Source organism: Vombatus ursinus, unplaced genomic scaffold (assembly GCF_900497805.2).
Source record: "Vombatus ursinus unplaced genomic scaffold, bare-nosed wombat genome assembly UNPS02014932.1, whole genome shotgun sequence".
Taxonomy (NCBI): domain Eukaryota; kingdom Metazoa; phylum Chordata; class Mammalia; order Diprotodontia; family Vombatidae; genus Vombatus; species Vombatus ursinus.
In genome coordinates, this window is record NW_020954710.1 from 6,973,144 (window position 1) to 6,994,818 (window position 21,675).

The 21,675-nt window shown below is 49.1% G+C and overlaps 1 protein-coding gene across 3 annotated transcripts in view; it reads right to left on the minus strand.

Annotated features, from left to right (window-relative positions):
- The window catches only part of PIK3CD (phosphatidylinositol-4,5-bisphosphate 3-kinase catalytic subunit delta), a 72,345-nt gene that overhangs the window by 9,656 nt on the left and 41,014 nt on the right, over positions 1 to 21,675 (minus strand). For 2 of the 3 annotated variants that reach the window (XM_027843856.1, XM_027843857.1), the window contains 6 exons: positions 20,192 to 20,309; positions 4,754 to 4,923; positions 1,331 to 1,559; positions 1,014 to 1,243; positions 634 to 813; positions 317 to 466 (listed from right to left, as the gene is read on the minus strand). In XM_027843856.1, coding sequence (XP_027699657.1) covers positions 317 to 466; positions 634 to 813; positions 1,014 to 1,243; positions 1,331 to 1,559; positions 4,754 to 4,894 — 930 coding nt within the window. In that variant the 5' untranslated portion in view covers positions 4,895 to 4,923; positions 20,192 to 20,309. The remainder of the gene's footprint in view (positions 1 to 316; positions 467 to 633; positions 814 to 1,013; positions 1,244 to 1,330; positions 1,560 to 4,753; positions 4,924 to 20,191; positions 20,310 to 21,675) is intronic. The other variant, XM_027843858.1, reaches the window with a different exon arrangement.

Genomic DNA, 21,675 nt, shown 5'->3' on the forward strand with positions numbered 1-21,675 from the left:
GGCCGGGTTCCCATCTGGCAGAAGGAGCCGGGAAGCCCGGCAGCCCCAGGGGGCCCATGGCTCACGGGGCACCTCCTCTGTGGCCTTGTCCCATCAGAGCCTTCCTAGGGGCGTTCTTCCCAGCTGCCCTCCAGCGGCTCTCTCTGGGGTCCCTCTAACCCTCTAACGAGCCAGGCTTTCTGCTGGCCGTGAGCAGTCGGGTCATCAATGACCAGACGGGGAGGCCGCGTGTAAAGGAAGAAGGAAAAGCGGACCCCTGTGCACAAGGGGCCGACAGAGCGGCCAGGGTCCGAGGTCACCAGGGGAGCAGGCTCACCTTCTTCACAGGGATCGGGGGCGGCTTGGCGCGGAGCTTCGGGGCCTGTGCAGTGAGGTTGCTCTGCTCATCTCGCATGGCCAGGATGGAGGAGGAGTGGACCATGGTGAGATGGGGGGTCAGCCCCTTGTGGAGGCAATTGCAGATATACTGGAAGGAGAGGAGGAGGACGAGGACTGGCTGGGGCAGCCCACCACGCCAGTCAGACAGAGGACCACAGTGAGCGGCTGCCCTGCCAGGCTCCCTGCCTCTGAGAGAGGGGTTTCAGCTGGGCTGGGGGCGGGTATCAGAGACGTCCCAGGCCCCCTGGGCCTCACCTGGAACTGGTAGAGGGGGTAGCCCCCGTACAGGTACTCGCACTTTCCGTTCACCTTCAGGGTGTAGTCCTCGGGCCGCTCCATGGCCGACTGCCGAAACACCGTGGCCCTCTTCTTGAGGGCACAGGCCATGAGGGCCAAGGGAAAGTCGTTGGGAGACACCTGGAAGGTGAAGCTTTCCTGGGGGAGGAGGGGAGAGGAGAGTCAGCGGCAGCCGCTGTGGAGGAGCCCCTCGGACCGGGGAGCGAGGATGGGAGCTGGGGCCCCAGGAGGGCCCGACTCCGGGGCCCTGGGCGCAGCCTGACCACAGAAGGGGCCCGGGAGCGCCCCCGAGGGCGCACGCCCACTTCCCAGCTGCCAGCGCAGCGGGGCCCGCTCACCTCATTGCCCTCAAACTTGACGTTGACAAGGAGGGTCCTGTTGGGGACGCGCAGCGTCCCGGCCCCCACGCCCCGGGCAGAAGGCTCCAGCTGTAACGGGAAGCTGTAATGCATCCAGGCCTCCCAGCCCAGCTGCTGCCGGCGGACCGCCACATCTTCACAGAACTGGCGCATCTTGGTGCGGAAGTCATTGACTTCTGGGTCCCGCAGAGAGTCAAACTCGTGCAGACCTGGGGACGAGCCGGGCTGTGACACGGCCCTCCCACAGCGATGCGGCCCCCCACCCGTGCTGGTGGCGGTACGGCCCGCGGGCTCACCCTTCCCGATGAGGAGGCTGATCTGGGAATTGATAAGCTTCTTCACTCGGTCCCCCTGGCGGGCCACCAGCCGCAGCACGGGCAGGAAGGGCTGGATGTCACAGAGGCGGCGCTGCTCGTCCTCCAGCTCCTGCTGCTCGGCCGTCTGGTTGATGCAGGTGAAGACGTAGGCCTCGGGGTCGCTGAGCATGTGGAACAGGGGCTCATACTGGGCATGGTGCCAGAGAACCTGGAGGAGAGGTCAGCCCTCAGCGCCGGGCCCCACTGAGGCCACAGCAAGCCGCATTTGTTTTCTAGGCCACCCACCACAGCATTTCTACAAATATTATTTCGTCTTTGGCCTCACTACAGCCCTGGGGAGTAGGAGCTGTTTTTATCTCCATTTTACAGAAGAGGAAACTGAGGCTAAGAAAAATTAAGTGACCTGCCCAAGGTGACGTGGCTAGCAAGTGTCTGAAGCCAGACTCCATGCTAGGTGGCACAGTGCATAGAGCAGGAGGCTGCAGTCAGGAAGACCCAAATTGAAATCCGGGCTCAGAAAATTACCAGCTGTGTGGCCCTGGGCAAGTCATGTCACTTCTGTCTGCCTCATTTCCTCATCTGTAAAAGATAATAAGGCCATCTCCCTCCCAGGGTTGTGGTGAGGATCAAATGAAGTGATGTTTGTAAAGCACTTAACATGGTACCTGGCACACAGTAGGCATTCTATAAATATTAGTTATAAATGAGTTAATGTAAATAGTTATTATGATTATTATTAACCAGTTACTGCACCACTCAGCTTCCTTTTTCGGCCATTTTGCATAATTGGGGTGGGGAAGCAGCACGGGGAAGGCAGGGTGCCCAGCACATGGCAGCCTTCGCCAACTGCCCCGATATTGCAGAACTTTCCTGGGCCCTGACCACAGATAGCTATTGAGCTTGGAAATAAGAAGAAAGAGGCCACCACCAAGGTACCACGTGTCCAGTGACCTCAGGGAACCTTCTGTCAAGGTCCCAGGAGCAGTTCTATAGGTTCCTATTAGTGGATTCTAGCTTCCCAGACCCCAGGGTCTGAGCCTCAAATCCAACCTTCATTTTTCATTCTGAGGTTAGAAAGTTAGCAGGTTTGGGACTTTTTTTTATGCCCAGAAAAGAAAAGAAGAAAGTTCAGAAAGGAGTACAGACAAATAGGACAGTTTTAAAAATAACATTTAGAATTTATTAAATACTTTTTTTAAAAAAGCAAGCAGGATGAAAAGAAGATTTATGGTTTCATATATAATCTTTTTTTGTGTTCTGGGGAATGTGTGGGCAGCTACATGGGCCAGTGGATAGAATACTAGGTCTGGAGTCAGGAAGACTTATCTCCCTGAGTTCAAATCCATCCTCAGACTATTACTAGTCTGATATTACTACTACGTGACCCTGGGCAAGTCACTTTGCCCTGTTTGCCTCAGCTTTCTCATCTGTAAAATGACCTGGAGAAGGAAATGGCAAATTACTCCAGTATCTTTGCTAAGAAAACCCAAATGGGACCACAAAGAGTCTGACGTGACTAAAAACAATGGAACATATGAAAATGCTCTTGTTTCGAGGTGTTAGGGCTCAGAATAAAAGAATGAAATTTAAATAAAAAACCCAAACCCAAGCTGAATGCGATGACCTTCCTTGCCATGGTTCTCAAGGGTCATCCCTCAGAGGCCTGTGGTCAGTCCGGATGCACTGCTGGAGTCTCAGTGTTGACGTTACTCACTGGACAATGAGAGTCAGTGTGCACAGTGCACGGGGAAGGGGTAGGGGGAGTCAGGAAGAACCAGGTTCCAGTCCTGTCTCTCACACTACTGGCTGTAGGGCCTGGGCAAGTCACTCGCCTCTTGGTGCCCCCCAGGAGGCTCTCTGGGGAGCGCTATAAGTTACAGAGAAGGAGCCAGTCTGTGCTGTTAGAGGGAGCTCCTCATCAGCAGCTCCTTCCTTGTACTGATCAAATTGTGGGGCTGATAAAAAGCCAATCTCCATGCTCCGATGGCTGGCATGAATAATTCATTTATATCACTTTTTTGGAGGGAGCCATCTATCTGAGTACGTCATCCAAAGTGGCACCAATCTTCCCATTCATTCTGATGATAGCAAGTCTCTGGGGAATTGGTGGCCATCTCTTGGCCCACTGTGGGCACCGGGCTGGCAAGAATGTCCACTCCACCTTCCTCCAAGCAAGGCCAAGTTCTCCAGACACTCTTAGCCCATAGTCTTTTCGTGGCTGAGATTGCCACCTGAAATTTCCTAACTCAGCCTTGAGGGCTGGGGGGCTCTGTCTGAAATCTGCCTGAGATAGAAGAAGACGAAAGATGTAAGTACAATGGATCAGAGGTGGGTGGTCAAGGCTGACTAGTGGACCAAGGGCTGATTTTCACAGAACTCAAGACTCCTTCTTTACCAGGTAGCACTGGAAGGGTTCTCCATAAGGACTTTCCTCCTCAGCCTTTCCCAATGGATGGTTTAGACTGAGGCACCAAGGGGGCAGCTATAGGGAGTGGATACAGACCCTTGGGGGCATATGTTCACCCATACACAAAGCTGCCCTCCCCCCCAGCCACAGTGGGGGGAAAAACAAAAAAACAGGACTTGGAAACAAAAGCCCTGGCTCTGAATCCTCATCATGTACTTATTGACTTTAAGACTTTAGACAAGTCCTATCACCTTATGAAACCTCAGTTCCCCATCCAAAAAATGGAAATAATAGTACTTGCATTCCCTGCCTCACAGAGCTGTTATGAGGAAAGCACCTGGCAAACCGTTTTGCTATTTCCTTCCCTCCCTCCTTTAAAACTGGGAGAAAGGCTACTCAGAACCCTTACTGAAGGGGCCTCTCCTGACTTCACCCCAAAACATTTAAAGGCTAAGTGTTCTCTTTTTAAAAACAGATGTCTAATTTATTGATAGCTTTTGTTTTTATATCAACTGGATTTCCTCCTGATAATTAACACAGACTCTTTTAAGAGGTAGAGGAAAAAAATTCCACAATACCAATGCCCCACTGAAAAAGCTGGTATTACACACGATGTTCCCCACTCATGGCCCCCCGCGTCTGCAAACCTTCCCTGGTCAGGCACAGCCTGCTTTAGTCCTCGCATGTGCTGGGTCAGGAAGAGGGCAGCAATGAGGCTGTCATTAGCGGCCACCATTTCCCCTCCAAACCTTCTTAATGAGGGAAGAAAACCCAGTGGGGCCATTGAGGAAGGGACCCCTAAGGGGAAAGGAAAACCAGTCCTCTGGACAAAGCCTCAGTCCCCTCTCTGTGTGCCTCGGGCAGAGGAAGGGGCGGCCAAGCCTTGTGCGACCCCATCACGAAACTGTGTGTCCCCAAGACTTGGAGAAATATTGAAACGTCCTGGGGATTCAGAAAGCCAGACTGAGGGATTAGCAAACAGCAGCGCGCAGTACCTGCTTGATGGTGCTGAGGTTGGCATTTCGAGAGACAGGGAAGTTCAGGTAAACCCCCGTAGGCAACAAGAAATCTACCACCACGCTCTGGTTTTCCTCCTTGGACCAGAATTCCATAGGACAGTCGACTCCAGGGGGCATCCTGCTTTATTTCTCTGCTACCAGCTGCCCTGTAGGAGAAGCAGTTAAATGAGCATTCCTGGGTTCATGGAAGGATGCACCTGGGAGAAAGCCCTCCAGGAGACTCTGGGAAGCTGGAAGACTCCCTTACCAGAACCGCAGGTTCCTTTCCTCTGGCCGCCATCTACGGGTGGCACCGGTGGCAAGTATAAGCAGCAGGCCTGGAGCAAGCCCAAAAGTCCTGGGAGTGGCAACAATGCTCCTTCCCCACTCCCACCCCATGCCAGACCACCCAGCCCCTGAAGCCATCGTCCTAGGAAGGCACCCCAGTGGTAACACCACCCAGAAACCCATGAAGCTCCAGAAACAAAGGAGAGTGGCACCAAAGTCCTGGACCCTGTCAGATGGTTTAACATCAGAAACGGATATTGGTAGGCCCTGCATTGAACACAGTACTTCGCATATAGTAAACACTTAACATTCATTCATTCATTCAACAGCTGGGTGTTCCTATTTTCATTCATTCATTCATTCATTCATTCATTCATTCATTCAACTGCCAAGCGTTCCTCCTACTCCAGGCCAGGATAACCAGCAGTCTCTTGAATCGCACCCAGTAGGAATTATAGATGGGCTCTTTTGTCAGGGCAGTAAATCATTTGGCTTAAAATTCTTTAGATTAAAAAAATCTCCCCTAAAAAAATAAAAAAAAAATCCAAAACAGAAAAAACCACCTTTTTAAGAAGCTGAAAGGGGAGAGTCGGGTCCGAGAAGCTCTGTGCTAAGCATGGCAGCGGGCAGGAGACAAGGTCAGGCTTGTAGGCTCACCACAGAGATTGTCAGGAAGCCAGGGCAACTGCTTTTGGAGAGCCAGAGAGGCCCAAAGCCCAGGCCTGAGCCAGACTTTCCTGCAGAGTCCCCGCTTACCAGCTCGCTGGGCTCGTCCACACAAGCACAGCCCTGTCTCTTTCGAGCCTTTGGAACTGAAAACCACATCCCTCTCAACCTAGGTGATGGTGCTCCCAGAGCCCTTCAGGGCTCTCCTCCTGAGAATCACCACAGTCTGGGCATCTCCGGTGCCAAGGATGAGCGATGTGACGGGGCATGAAGGGGAGCTGTCCACGGCCACAGACCCATGAGCCAGGCCATGTACCACGAGGCCTGTCAGGGTGGAGGCGGGGGTGAGCCCCGGGAATATTGACTCATTCCTTTTTATGGTCCCGTTAGCTCCCTGGGTCTGAAATCTCTGGGTCCCACACTCACTCTCAGTGGAAGGATTGTCATGGGTTCCACTGGCAAGGAGACTTAACCCGCCCCCTTTTAAAAGGCACAGAGTCGCCATGCCTTTCCTCAGGGAGTTATTATTAATAGGCAGGCCACAGACAAATGTGAGGAAAGAGGCAGCAGAAAGGCAGAGGGACTGGGGCAAGGACAGAGGCCCAGCCAAAGAATAAAGGGGGCTTCCCCTCAAGTCTAGCTGGGCATTGCAGAGAAATAGCTATACTTCCTAAGTGAATTTGATGTTTTAATGCAATGCCAATGGGCCACTTTATAGAATGAGGTTTTTAGTCCAGACGTGTGATGTCCTGTAGGAAGCCCCCCCAGTCTAGAAACTCCCCTTCTACCAAAGCAGATCAGTCAGTCACCTAGCATTTAGTAGGTGTCTACAACTATCCTGCAGCTTCATGGCCTCAGGGTCACGTGGCCAGTATGTATCTGAGGCTGGACCTGAACCCAGAGCTTCCTGACTGGGAGGCTGGCTCTATGACTCTACCATGTGCCTCTCTTAGAATGAGTTAATCATATTCATAGGGAAAAAATATGATGAACTGGGGGTTGGGGGGGATGGTTTGTTAGCTCCCTCCCCACTCCACCCCAATCCACTGCGGGGACAGAGCCACTCTGCACTCTCTCGAAGCCTTCCTCACCAAGCAGCCTGGCTACCAGGGGCGCCCAGCTACCAGGGACATGCTTGGAGAAGCTGGTCCTTGGAAAGCCAGAGTCCTCTGCTCCAAACTGGAGCCTCCTGGAGGCTTGTCCTCAACTGGCAAAGCCTTGGAGAACCTCGGGGCAGCCCCGGGCCCCAAGGAGGCATTGGAGGAGGGCTTATATGGAGGCAAATTCATTAAATTTAATATATGCACTTCTGGAAAAGCAACCCCCTGAAGCTAACCATTCCTGGTTTCTTCTACAGTCCTCCCTTTCTTCTCTGCTTATTGAAATGTTTGTGGTGTGGGGTGATGAAGTTTACAATAAAAAGAGAAATTAAAAAATACAATAAAATCACCTAAGGCACCACCTTACAACCCCCACAAATTGAAGAAAGGGGTAAAAATGACAAAATGTGATGTTGGGGGGTCTGGGGAAACAGCATTCTATCACATCATTGGTGGGCCTGAAAATGGCTCTAAGCTCTTTGAAGAGCTGTGTCCTACTCCCAGATTTCTATACAGTCAGGCCTGCCCGGCCTCTCCCGAGCTACACTCTGCTCCTGAACCGACCTACTGGCCATTCATTCTCCCAAACTCTCTATTTCTATCAAGGGCACCACCATGTGACCGTCTCCCAGATTCTCAAGCTTGGGGTCATTCTTGCCTCTGGTCTTCACTGCCCCCTCACTACTCACATCATACCAAGCCTTGGTGTTTCTTCCTCCCGCCTCTCATTTAATCCCTTTTCTCTACTCACACAACCGTCTGCCCTTCTGTTCAGGCCCAAATCATCTCTCACCAAGATGGTTCTAATAGTCTCCTCATTGGTGAAATTTCCTCTGATTCACCCTGGCTCCTGTCCATCCTGCATGCAGCTGCCACAGTGATTCTGCTTAAGCCCAGATCAGAGCATGTCACTCCCCTACTGGGTCAAGGACACCCCTCTGGGGGGCTTTCCAAGCTCTTCCCAGGACATGCCAGGGCCAATACAAACAGGCATTCTCTTCTCCTCCCAAGGCACCCCAGCTCTCATCTCCCATCTGTGTGCCTTTGTACACAATAACTTTATAAGAAAACAAGGAGAGGTGGGAAGGCTTTATTTCCTCATGTTCGTGTTTGTTTTCTCTGCAGGCTCTCTCTCCGATAACACTGGAGCACGGCCCCCCTGCCTGCCCACCTGGGAGATCCCTGTTCAGGTCCTACGTTCACAGCCCTGCAGCTGGAAGGAAAACAAGAGGCCAACTGGTTTAACCCCTTTATTTTACAGCTGAGGAAACCGAGACCCAGGGAAGTTAAGCAATGAGGTCACTCAGCTCTTTTGTAAACAACCAGGATCTAGAATCCAATGGTCCAAGTCAAACCATCAAATGCTAATGATGTGCATTTCAATTTCAAAAGAAACTGAAAAATATAAACGTTAAATAAATAAGAACTTTTACAAGTTTTCTTTCTTTTTCTCTCTTACAAAAAATTAAAATGCAAATAGTTTAGACTTGATGGTTTTACTTGAGCTTTTAGTCTATAATCTGCTTATTTGTATTTTTACTGGGTTGTTTGTAATTGAAAAAATTATTTGAGGGGGAAAAGAAGAAAAAGAGTTGTCTCCAGTCTCCTTGGGAGCCCAGGTTTGGTATTCACTGCTGGCTAGGCAGGAAAAAGGTCACCAGAATGCCGAGGAAGGTCCATCCCTGGACAAAGCTATCCTAGTCTGCTTTCTGCTTCTTTTCTGCGGCTGCCCTGGCTGGGCTTACCCAGCATCTCTGGGTTTCAAGAATCACACGTGCCAAGGCCTCTTTGAGTGCCGCCCAGGAGCTTTGCTCCTCCGCCTGCATACAGAGGATGTCCAATCAGGGAGCAGAAGCTAATCCTGCTCACTCTGGAGCCTCAAGGGCAGAAACCACACATTGAGGCATCACCTTATATCCCAGCCTTGGTAAACAGACCATTAAAAATGCACCAGGATAGAGGGCTGCAGATGTCTGAAAACAAACACCTCCCCAGCCTCCTTCACGCAGCTGCCAAGGCACTGACCCTCTCTACTTTTGGGCCCAGAGAAGAACCGTAGCAGCCTGAAATGGCATCAGAGTTGGAGAAGGAAGCCCTCTATTCTGGGAAGCCTGGGCTCTGGCTCCCACCTTTCTAGGCTCCAGGCTCCTAACGTGGAAGCTGGGAAGGGAGTTCTCCAGTGGAGGAGCCTGGGATTGGTCCCTGGACCTACCTACGAAGCTCAACATTAGTATTAATGATGTGGATGAAGCCGGACGGATGGCCTGTTTATTGAAGCTGAAGGTTTACCATAAGGCTGGGTAGAATAGCTGAGGTATGGCTAAGAGGGTCCAAGATTTCAGCACAGCAGAAAGGCCATAGCTGAGATAACATCTATAGGGATAAATATCAAGCCTTCTCTTGGGTTCCAAAAAACCAATTTTGTAAGTATGGGTTTAGAAGCAGGGGTGGGGAACCTGCCTCCTCGAGGCCGTACGTGGCCCTCTAGGTCCTCAGTGCAGCCCTTTGACTGAATCCAAACTTCACAGAACAAATCCCCTCAATAAAAGGATTTGTTCTGTGAAACTCGGACTCAGTCAAAAGGCTGAACCCAAGGACCCAGAGACGTTCTAGACATGTGAAGAGCTCTTTGATTTAGTGGGCTGGGCACTGAATCTGAGTCAGCCGGACGATGTGGCAGCCAAAAAGCAGGAGAGGTGATGTCTAGGACAGTCCCGCTGTTCTTGCCCCTAATAAAGAGCACTTTTGGAGGGTTGTGTTCAGTTCTGGGCATGACATTTTGGGGAAGAATATTGACCAAGTGTAGTGGAGGATGCCCAGGACTGGAGATCAGGCCATGGGAGAAGAAATGACTTGGGGTGGGAAGGAGGTGGAGCCACGCATCCCACGCATCTGAAAGGCTCCCATGGCAGGAGGGCTTAGGCTCCAAGTGAAAGCTGCCTGCTGCTACTTGACTTCCTAACAAATGGCACTGTCCCAAGTCACAAGGGCTCTTCATCACTAGAGGTCTTCCACCTGTGACTGGATGACCATCTGTCTGGTAAGTTGTAGAGGGCGGGACCTGATAGAGACGTGAGGGACTCGGGGTGTAGAAAGACACAAACTTTTTGTAAATGGCCAATATGGGAATTAGCTTGGCTCAGTTATGCATATTTGTTATGAAGGTTTTCTTTTTCTCTTTTTCCTTTTTTTCCAATGGTGGTGGTGCCGGGAAGGAGAGAAAATCGATTTTTGCCTATTGAAAAAAAATGAAATTTTTTTACAACCACAAGTTGTAAGAGGGAGTTCCTACATAGGATTGCTTGGACTGCTTGACTCTGGGGTCCTGTCCAGCTCTGGAATTTTCTGATCCCTAATCACAGGCTGTTAGGAAGGTCTAAAGAAAAAAAATAACTGCCTGGCAACAACCCTACGAGGGGGTTAACACAGGGATTCAATTCAACAAGTATTTATTAATCACCTCTGATGTTCCTTCTTGCTCTACATACCATGTGGGCAAGCATTTATTAAACAGCAACTATGGACTGGGCATTGTGCTAGGTAGTGGGGATACAAAGACAAAGAGGTGGATTGCAGATGAGGAAACTGAGGCTCAGGGAAGCCCCTCATCCCCTTCACCCTAGACTACTGCAACAGCTCATTTGGTCTCCTACTTGAAGCGCCTCCCTCCTGCATTTTACCCAGGTCTGGCCACGTCACTCCTCTACGTGACTAAATCCAATGGCTCTCTAGTAACCTCCAGGACCAAACAGACAAACTCTTCTGGCGTGGGGGTGGGGGGGGGTGGCTTCTCACACTTATTCTTTGTCACTCAAACACTTGCTTTCGGTTGTTTTGTGGCTGTCCTCTGTTAATCTCACAGTGTCCACTGTTCTTGACTTTGCTGACTTCCCCCTGGGCACCCATTGATCCAAATCTTTCTATGCTTCTTTGTAGTCATGGCATTTATCATTTCTTTCACAGCATGGTACGTTACATTCATGGACCACAATCGCCCAGCCATCCCCCAAGCGAAGTTTGTTTCCAATTCTTTACAATCACAAGAGGTGCTCTTAATATTTTGGTTTATACGCAGACTTTCCTCTTGTAAATAGCATCACAAGCTTTCTCGGGAGAGGTGATGGGGTTTGATCTGGCATGGGGAGTCTGGCCTCGACACTGAGCTGGTAACGATTCTTAAGAAATGATAAGGTACAGAAAATCAGTGCTTCCCAAAGCACAGACTGAGATGCCTCGGGGAATAGCAGCAAAGTTTGGACAGCCCCGCTTAGAGATTATCGATGCAGTGGAATTACCTTTGAGTCCTTGCTGTCTGACCAAGCTTATGGTGCTCCCTAGTGTCTGATTCAGCCACCTTCGTGACCGCTGGAACAAACTGTCCTCATCCGCCCATTCTGCCAGGGGATGTCTTCACATGCTTGGGGTAGACACCCTGCTAAATCACTGTCAGTTACCCTCCACCTGGGTTAGCCCCTCTGCCAAGGCGGTGTACCGGGCTGTGGCTGCTGCACAGGTGAGAGTTGGGTGAAAGTGGACATCAAAGGTGGATGAGCAGCCCTCACACCAGAGGTGCTAAGCCTCCGGAACACCACATCCACCCCTCCAAATGCCCATCCTTTGTTTTTCCAGGACAGAAGTCACAGTGCTCTAGAGCAGAAGTGGACTTTATAGGTAATATAGTGCAAATTCCTATTCAGTGCAGGTACCTTTTCTGCAACATCTTTGCTTGAATATTTCTACATGGCAGGAAGCTCACTGCCTTCCCAAAAAAGCCCAAACATTTTTCAGGCAGCTGTCAGAACATTCCTCCTCATATCAAGACCAGGATTGCAACAGGCCTTTGATATTCGAAGGCCAAGTGAACTGTGCTGTCCAGGCTCTCCCTCCCCAGTTTCTTGGGGGTGATCATCTCTCATGGCCTGGACACGTTGATGTACCTAAGATGATCACATGGGCATTCCTCGTGTCCCCTTCACCCCTGTGGCCGTCCCATACAACCCCGAGGCCTTCTTCTGAAGGCCTGCTCCCTCCTTGGGTACTTGTACAGCTGGTATTACGAGCCCTGGGCTTACCGTCCAGCACTGCCATTCCCAAGCTGGCTGATCTGGCAGGCCACTTCCATCGGGTTCCCTATCTGCACAGTGATGGTCACTTACTGCTACCACCTCCCAGAAAGGACACCTGCATAAAAGCCTTCGAGTCCAACAGAACCATGAGCTGTGGTTATTACTGACCCCAAACGACAAATGAACACATATCCTCACTTAATAACTTCCTCTTCCTATAACACAATGTCCTGCACATAGCAGGCAGCCCAGAGCACAGAGAGGGGTGGACTTAGAACCAGGAAAACCCTAGTTCAAAGCCTACCTTAGACACTCTACTAGTTGTGTGATCCTGGACAAGTCACTCAACTTCTGTTGACCTCAGTTCCTCCCTCATCTATAAAATGGGGATAAGAGCACATTTACCTTCCAGGGTTGTTATGAGGATCAAATGAGGTAATGAAGGCTTTACAAACCTTAGAGAGGTACATAAATGTGACCTATTATTATTATTATTATTAATTAGACAAGAAGTATGTGTTTAATTGACTCTTGATGTATTAGTTTGGGTCCACTGTCCCAGTTTTTATGGGACTTTTTTTGTCATCTAATGCATTAACCACCCTCCCCCCACCCCCTTCCCCCTACCCTGGCCATCTGCAGATTTGATAAGCATGACTTTCTCCAAGTCACCAATATAAAATGTTGACCAGAGCAAGGCCAAGTATAAAGTCCTGTGACAATCCTTCAAGTTACCCCTGAATCATCTCTCAAAGCTTCACTGCTTTTCCAAAGTCACTGTTGTCTTCACCCCCCCACCCACAAAAGAGGCAACACCCCTGAGGTAGGGAAGAATTCCACTTCCCCACTGGTTTATTTAGGGGCCCCCATATGGACAGGTATTCTTCCTTCCCCTACCAACAGAGCCCAGGTCCCATAGCCTCTTGTCCCCCAGTTCCCCAGGGCTACATGTAAGTAATGCCTGTGTGAGACCTGAGGAATCATGAATCATGGGCTGTGGGCTGAGGGGGAAGGAGGATATCTCTAATGCACTAGCATGAAGCTCTAGGCATCACTCTTCCCTTCCCCTCTCCCATCCTCCATGATTGATCGTGACTAGGAAATTTGATGGCTTATGACCTAGAGGGATGAGGCACTAGGAAACACTCCTCTGTGAACAAGCTCTTTACAATCAGGCCTGAAGACACATCCAGGCATCCTCCCCAGTCTCCTGAGTGTGAAGAACTAGCAGCTTCCTGCTCATCCCAGAGGCCAAAGAGAAACCTCACTCATTCCCTTCTTTGGTGACTCTCCATTTTTTGAGGGCTCTGAGCCTGCTTCAGGGGGCATAAGTAAGGGGGTCTGTGGTCAGAACCTCTGCATCTGTCCAGTTCCCCCATGAGTAGTGCTGATATTCTAACCACAAACAGCTGCACACCAGAGTCAATATAGAAAGAGACTTCCTGGGGACACAGTCACATGCCCTATGGAATCATCTCCTGGAGGAATGAATGAGTCACTGTAGGCTGGAGAGAAGACTATAAACCAAAGCCCATCGCAGGCAGTCAGGCAAGGAGGGACAGCCTCATACATTCATGGACCTGAGTGTTCAGAGGGGAAGCAAATGATGCTTTGTTGTTTTATTTTTAAAAGCTAAGCTTTCCTTCACATCTGTAAAAAGTATTTTATAGTTTGTTGTGTCTTTGTTGGGGGTGGGGGAGAGAGGGGAAAGCATGGGGTGGTGGATAGAGAGCCAGCCTAGAATCGAGGAAGACCTGAAGTCCTGCCTCTAAATCATACTGGCTCAGTGACCCTGGGTGAGTCACATAACTTTTCAGTGCCCTACGTAACTCTCTAAGGCTGTAAGTTGAAGAAAAAATGCCAACCTGAACTGGTCCTTGGAGTACCCTACACTAACAAAATCACAGGTCCCTATTCAAAAAATTATTTTTATTTTTATTGATGCCTTTTCTTGTTATAACACATTCAGTTCTGAATCTCTCTCTCCTCTCCTCCTTACCCTTCCCCCCACCCCCAGCAAGTCATCCCTCGTAACAAAGATTTTTAAAGGCAGTTCAGGAAAACCAATCAACACATTAGCTATGTTTGACAGTACATGCAATATTCAGCACCAATAGTTACCTACCTCTGTAATGAAGGCAAGGGAAATGTATTTTCTCTTTACTAAGGCCAAGAAGGTCATTGTAACTCCCCAGGGTATTGCTTCACTGCATTGTTCTTTTTAATTACATTGTTATAGACACTGTGGTGCAGTGAATAGAGTGCTGAACTTGGAATCAGTCAGGAAGACCTGAGTTCAAAACCTACTTCAGACATTTACTATGTGACCTTAGGTAATTATGCTCTTTCAGTACTCAGTTTCCTCTTCTCTAGGGATTGTTGTAAGGGGATATTTGTAAAGAACTTTGCAAATCTTACAGCGTTATATAAATGTTAGCTGCTGTTTCTGCTGCTGCTACTGCTACTACATTCTTATTATTTTCCTGGTTCTATTTACTTCATTCTTCATCTGTTTTTGTGTCTTCTCGTGCTTCTTAGAATTCTCCACATTCATCATTTCTCATGGTGTAGTAATATTCTATTCCAGGGTTGGGGAATCTGCGGCTTCCAGGCCACATGTGGCCCTCTAGGTCCTCAAGTGTGGCCCTTTGAATGAATCCAAACTCCACCGCACTTGAGGACCTAGAGGGCCACATGTGGCCTGGAGGCCGTAGGCTCCCCACCCTTGTTCTATTCCATTAGCATGCCCCAATTTATTTAGCCATTCCTCAAGATATTGGTACCTATTTGGTTTCCCATCTTTACTCTCACAAGAAGGTCTGCTCTGACTTATTATGGCACTTTGTATTTAGGACTTTTCTTTCTATTTTTGACCACTTGGTTATATTTTTGTTGTTGTTTAGGACCGCTAGGTGGCGCAATAGAGCGTCAGGCCCAGAATCAGGAAGACTACTACTCTGAGTACAAATTTAGCCTTGGACACTTACTAGCCATGTGATCCTGGGCAAGTCACTTCACCCTGTTTGCCTCAGTTTCCTCATCCGTAAAATGAGCTGGAGAAGGAAATGGCAATCCACTGCAGTATCTTTGTCAAGAAAACCCCCAATGGGGTCACAAGGAGTCAGACAGGGCTGAACAACAATAATAAAAATTGCCCTGACAGTGGGTTAGTGTGCCTGCTAGAGATTCCTCTCTAGCATTTTCATCCCTTGTCATCTTTGTTCATTTTCTAGAGGGAAGTGAAACCTCAGAGTTATTTTGATTTGAATATCTCTTATTATCAGTGATGCTCAGCAGTCTTTCCTTCCCTATGGTTGTCGGTGGTTTGCAATTCTTCTTCTGAGAACTGTTTGTGCACAGAGCTGGACCGTGTATCCATGGGGGAAGATGGAGAGGGCTTGAAATGAGCTGTACCGCGGGGCACAACTGGCCCGTTCACCACCATTTATCTTTCTGATTCACTGGAAAGCACCAACACTTCTCTCTACCCACGAGCACGGGAGCAGAGCAAGAACACAGCTCAGGAGTCATCGGTCCGAGGCCCTCATTTTAGAGCTGAGAAAACAGAGGCCCAAGGGAGTTAAGTGGCTTGTCCAAAGGCACCTAGGCAAGAAATCTCAGTGATAAGATTTGAGCCCAGGCCCTCTGGGCTCCAGGACCAATACTGCCTCCTGGACTCTAGAGGCAAAAGTATCTCAGTGTTGCACAGCCAGAGCTAGGTCACTGAGTCTAGCCGTCTCATTTTACAGAGGAGGAGACTGAGGCCAGCGGAGGTGACAGTTCACAACAATACAGAATGTAAGAGGTGGGATTCTGATCCCAGAACTAGTGCTCTTTCCACCGTATGGCATTGTCTCAAACACTTCAGAGTCAACAACCTACAAACCATTCATCCCCAAAGTAGGAAACTGAATCACAGATGGCTAGCGTTGACACAGAGCTCTAAGATTTGCAAAGTAAGTAAGTATTAGTTCATTTGCTCCTCACCACAACCCTGGCAGGTAGGTGCTATTATTGTCCCCATTTTACAGAGGAGGAAACTGAAGGCCCAGACAGCTGAAATGATTTGCCTACAGTCACCCTGTTATTATGTGTCTGAGGTTGGATATGAATTCAGGTCTTTCTGACTCTAGGCCCAGTGCTCCGTGTGCTGTGGCGCCTCCTAGAGGCCTCAAAGAGGTGACTATCTGATAACAGACCTGCAGAAAACATTGACTACAAAGCCAGGACTAATAAATCCTTTCCTGGTTGTAAGAAGGGCCCCATAGTGAGGTGACCAGCTCAGCACCTGCGTGATCAAAGACACAGAGCAAAAACCCAACCATCCGTCCAGTGCCCGACACTGGACAAAAACAAGATATAACCGCCGGCTACTCTTTCATTATTTTACACTAAGGTCCTCATTGGCTCCCTTGCTCTGGTGTTTATTTTCGGACATCAGCCTAGAAAATCACTTCTAAGTAAATGTTTGTTTCTCCATTCCCCCCCAATCGATGAAATCCAAACGTTTCCTCCTGCTCGTGACACCACGACCACCACGTCCAATGGGCAGCACGCGGTTATTGACAAGGCTGAGCCTGATGGCGCTTTATGCAAGGGCCCTGCACTGGAAGGCCTACTTAAATTGGGCCCAGTAGATATCAGTCTTGTTTGCTCATTACCAGGAAAAAAAAGACCAAGTGACCCCAACCACCAGCTCAGCCTGCAGAGCTCTCCTGAGAAAAGCACTCACAGCCCAAAGATGCCTGTCCCTCCGTGAGAAGGGCTGTCAGACTCGACCTCAAAGCCCCAAGGCCTATTTCAATGGAGAACAGAAAAGAGCATTTCTCTTCTCCAGGATGACAAAAGCAGAGCACAATCTGCATAAAGAGTGACCCTGTGACTGCCCTGGGAAGGACAAGCCATCACCCCAGCAGGCCTGCCCAGAGGTAAAGACCCAGCTGGGTTTTCCAACCAATGGTCAGCATCTTGGAGGAGGGAGAAATCATGAGGTTTTCTAAGAAATGGCCTTTAACGGGTGAAGCCAACAAATGGTGTGTAAGGAAGGTTTTATTTCAGAGTTAAGCCTTGGTCTTTAACAGTCAGCCTCAACCCCAGGCGGCCACTGTGGCATTTCAGTCCAAAATGTCAAATCTGGGTACAACCATGCGTAGGAGCAGACGAGACTCTCCCAACAGACCTGGTCAGTAGCTAACTTTGTCTGAAGGGACAGCTAGGGAAGATTGGTTGGGAAGAAGAAGGGGATGGGAGGATGAGAGAAAAGAAGCCCTCCAGAAGCCGGGCAACACAAAGGAATGTGAAGACATGGCCCAGCTGGCTTCCCGAGCTCTAAGAAAAAAGACTCACCATAGCGATGGAAATGCTACCTAAGGCCACAGCAAGGGCACAGGGGGCCAGTGGAAGGCGACCTGTCCGGATGGAGCCGGGGCATTATTTAATGACTCAGGCTAGAAGGAAGATGGGGAGGACATACTTTTTTTTGTTTTAATTCAAACAAAATAGCAAGAAATCAAGAAAATCAAAAAATGAGGGAAATGGGAGCTCAAGAAAGACTTTTAAAAACTCTTCTGCGGGCTCTCAGAAAAGATGAGTCAACCACCTTCCAACCAACACATGTCACTGGAAAAAATCCATGTGAACGCTTTCCTTCCCTGTGCAATCCCTGCCCCCCACCCCAGGATTCAATCCTTCCCTATGGCCAACAAACCAACTGCCAGAACATGAGGACTTCTGCTTATGGGCCAGGACAGCACAGCCTCCCAAAGGTCTCTGCTAGGCTCAGGCTGAAGGAAGACTCTATGCTCACCACCTGACTACTACGGCCTATGGACCCACAAACTACCCTTACCTATCAGAAGCAAAGGGAAAGGCCTTGCAGGGTTGCAGAGCCTCCCTTTTTTTCATTCAGAAACTAAGTGCAGTGGCCCAAGTCTACAAATAGAATATGGGCCTAGGCCTCAGCTCTCCCCGTGACTTCCTCCGTCTCTTTCTCTCTCTGTTTCTCTTCCCCCCTCCATCTTTTTCCTCTCTCTTCCCCCATCTCTCTGTCTCTCCATCTATATACTTATAATGTGTGTGTGTGTGTGTGTGTGTGTGTGTGTGTGTGTGTGATGGATGAGGAAACTCCTGCCACCAATACAGGTTGGCACCTTCTCTGTACCTTATGGGCTTAGAGTATTTTTAAAGCAGCCAGATGTCCAGTGACTTGCCCAGGGTCACACATCCAGAATGTGTCAGGGGCAAGATTTGAACCCAGGTCAACTTGGCCCCAAGGTCAGCTATCTACTCATGTCTCTTCTTATCATGCATACATACATGCAAACCTTCATACATACAAACATGCATCCATCCATCCATCCATCCATCCATCCATCTATGTGTCTCTATGTGTATGAATCAAAAAATCTTTGTTCGCTCTTAATTTCTAATAGCTCATTAACAGCACACACCCTGGATTCATGAATACATGTACTGCCTCCCACCCCTACCTCATGTGTGTGTGCTAGTTACAGATGCATACATACACATAGAATGTACATATCATCTACCAATAAGTAACATTTCTACTCCATTTAAGGCTCACAAAGCACTCTATGCACTGATTTGACCCTCTGACCCTCACATCTGACCCCCACAACAATCCTGGGAGGGAAGTGCTATTATACTTCCATTTTACAGACTAGGAAACAGAGACGGGCAGAGGGGAAATGACTTGCCCAGGGTCACACCGGTAAATATGCATCTGATGTCAGATTCGAACTCATTCTTCCTTACTTCCCCGCTGCCCAGTCACTGCAGGTTTTTTTTTTCCCTTCATCTGAGCCACCTTGACAGAACAGACAGGAAGTTGGATAAATTAAAATGCTCATTTTTTTCAAGGACACTTTGCCTTTCCCTCAGTCATAAAAGCGCCCTGCCCAGGATTACCATGACCGCCATCTGACAAGCCCCAAGCTCAGCAAGGACGAGTCACTTCATCTCTGAGCCTCAGTTTCCTCCTCTGTAAAAGGAGACCAATAACACCTATATCCAGTACCTACCTCATAGGGCTCTTGTGAGGGCCAATGAGGTCAGGTAGGAAGGATAGCACAAAGGTCAGCAGCTATCCTTCCCATACCTTAAAGGGCTGGACAAGTATCAACTATATGGTTATTACAATGATGATGATGATGAATGTATAGCTGGTATTCACAATGCCAGACTGAAGCCTCACTCCTAAAAATCCAGCTAAAGCCTTGGGACATGTGATTCTCTTCCAACCCAGAGGCTTTTTTTTTAACTGTTTGCATTCTATGGCCCACATGTCTAGAAATCTCCAATCTTGCTGGGGAAGAACCTCAGGGAAGGGAGGCATTGTGGAACAAAGACCCCCGCCAGCCAAAAGGAGTGAGATGGAAGGGAAGGTCATTCTCAGGCCGCTCTGGGCTCTATTTCTAATATTAATAAGGATTTTTCATGAGCGCTGAGAGCTGACCTCCTTAGACCATCACAGCATAGAAAGAAATGTTTTGCTGAGAATTCCATCATTCCAACTCCCCAACATCAATCAAGCATGACTTAGTTTCCTCATCTGTAAAATGATGACTTCTCAGGTCCCTAAATGTTCAGATATGTCATGAAGCTTTACAAGTATCACACACACACACACACACACACACACACGGCACCTGAGCCTACATGTCCCTTGTCCCTCCACTTCTGGGTTCTCCTGGTGCCCTGGCCAGATCACAATAAGATCTGCTCACTCTCAGCACAGACTCCAGCTCTCCTCCATCCAGTCTTTCTGCAGTCTCTTTTCACTCTCCTTCCCAGCCACATCCCTTTCCTGTCTTTGGCAAGCACCCTCTCTCATCCAGCAACAGAGAGAGGAATGTACCGCTCATCTAAGGTCCATATTTGAGGGGCTCCATCTGACCACCTGGGTTCTCCAGAAGGCCTACCCTTCATTATATCCAAGAGACTGATTCGGTGTCTTGGTTCCTCCCCTCCAACATCTTTCTCCCTTCGCTGGGAACAGGATCTACCCCCGGGGACTGATGGAGTCCCCATGACACACCAGGCTCAAGGCATGGGTTCATTCCCATGATTAGCTCCCAGAAATCTCTTCAGATCTGTTTGGTAAGTTAGACGCTTCTGCCACCAGCTTCTTTCCCATTTATTCTGTTCCGTTTCCTGGCACCAGTATGGGACAGTCTTCCCCTGTGGGCATCCATGACCTGTAGAAAAGCTCTCTTCCTTCTGCTGTCATATTGACAGATTCCACTCAAACCTTGTGCCCCTTCCTTTCCTCCCCCCTCTCTCTACTTCCAACCTACCTCTCCGGCTTGTTATGAGAAAGATTGGCAGCAGGGACCCGTGTGACGGACAGATAAAGGGCACTTTAGAAGTGGTGAGCTTCATCCCGTCCTCCCCTCACTCAGTCTCCCTATTTGTCTGTAACAAAACAAGAAAGACCACAAGAGGGTCTCGTGAACCTTTGTCCTTTCTCCCAGAGGACTCTCTCCTCTCTGCCCTCCCTCTCCCAGCCATCGGATTCTGCCTAATAGGGCCTCGCCAACCATCTGCACCAGTCCCCACCCCAGATCCCTTTGTGCGACAGAAACAAAATCCAGGAGTCTTCCCAATGCCAGGACTAGGGATGGAATGATGACTCAGAACCTTCCTGGAGGGGGGTTGTAGTGGTTGCTTGAAAGCAAAGTAGCCAAAGCTAGCCATGTCAGTCTAGGCTCTCTCTCTGGGCTGGGGCTCCGGTCTCTCAACTGAGCCACCAGAAAAAGCATACTCTTGAATTTGGAATGATTGTTCCCCAAGCAAGATTTAAGCTGATCTCTCCTCAAGGCTGAGATACACATCACAAGGGAAAATTAAGAACCGCTCAGCTAGAGAAAAAAAAGGCAAACCTTTCTGTGAGGTGGGAGCTGTGTCTCTGGTGTTTCTTCTACCCACCATGAAACAACATAAGGGGTCTAGTAGGAACCACTTGCAAAATAACAATGTCTCGGGTGGAGGGGGGGACCATTAGGAGCCTGGGCTCAAACCAACCCAGAACAGCCTGGTAAGGGCAGTCAAACACGGAGACTAGGCAGGAGAATCAAATGATCACCATCAGGAACCCAAATGGCTTTGGGGGGCACTGGTTTCCCAAAGGGTGGCATGTCTTAGACCATTCTTTCACAGTTATTGATTGACTTTTTTAGGGGGGTTGAAGGAAGACAGGGAACTAGGGAAGAAAAAGAGGGCCCTATGTACAATGTTTGACAACAAAACAGGGTCAAGAAGAGGAACAATGAGAAATAGGCAAATAGTCATGCCTCTCTATGCCAAGCTCCAAGGTGGGGAAAAGAGCTCTTATGCTAGAAACCCATTTGCTGAGAAACCAACTAAAATTCTCCTCAGAGAGTGAAGTTCTAGTGCATCCCTTCCAATAGTTCTCTCCTAGGGCTCCATCTGTACCAATATCATTGGGTTGTAGAGTATTAAATCTACACATGATGTAGTCACCAAAGTGGCGTCCCGGAGCAGCTCATCACTTTGGGTGGGGAGGGGGAGGAAGGGGGACGAAGGGGAGGTGGCGTGGTTTGTGGCTGAGATGTAAAGTACTGCCACATGAGAAACGAAAACCATCAGAAACACTAGCCCTGAAATCAGAATCCAGCCCAGAGAGGATATGGGTCAATAGAAGGGAGTTAACAAGAGAATCTCATGCAAATATGATAGTTAGCATGAGTTACAGTAACAAGGAAAGCTATTTTGCCTTAAGCTGATATCTCCTCAAGGCCGGGACACACATCACAAGGGA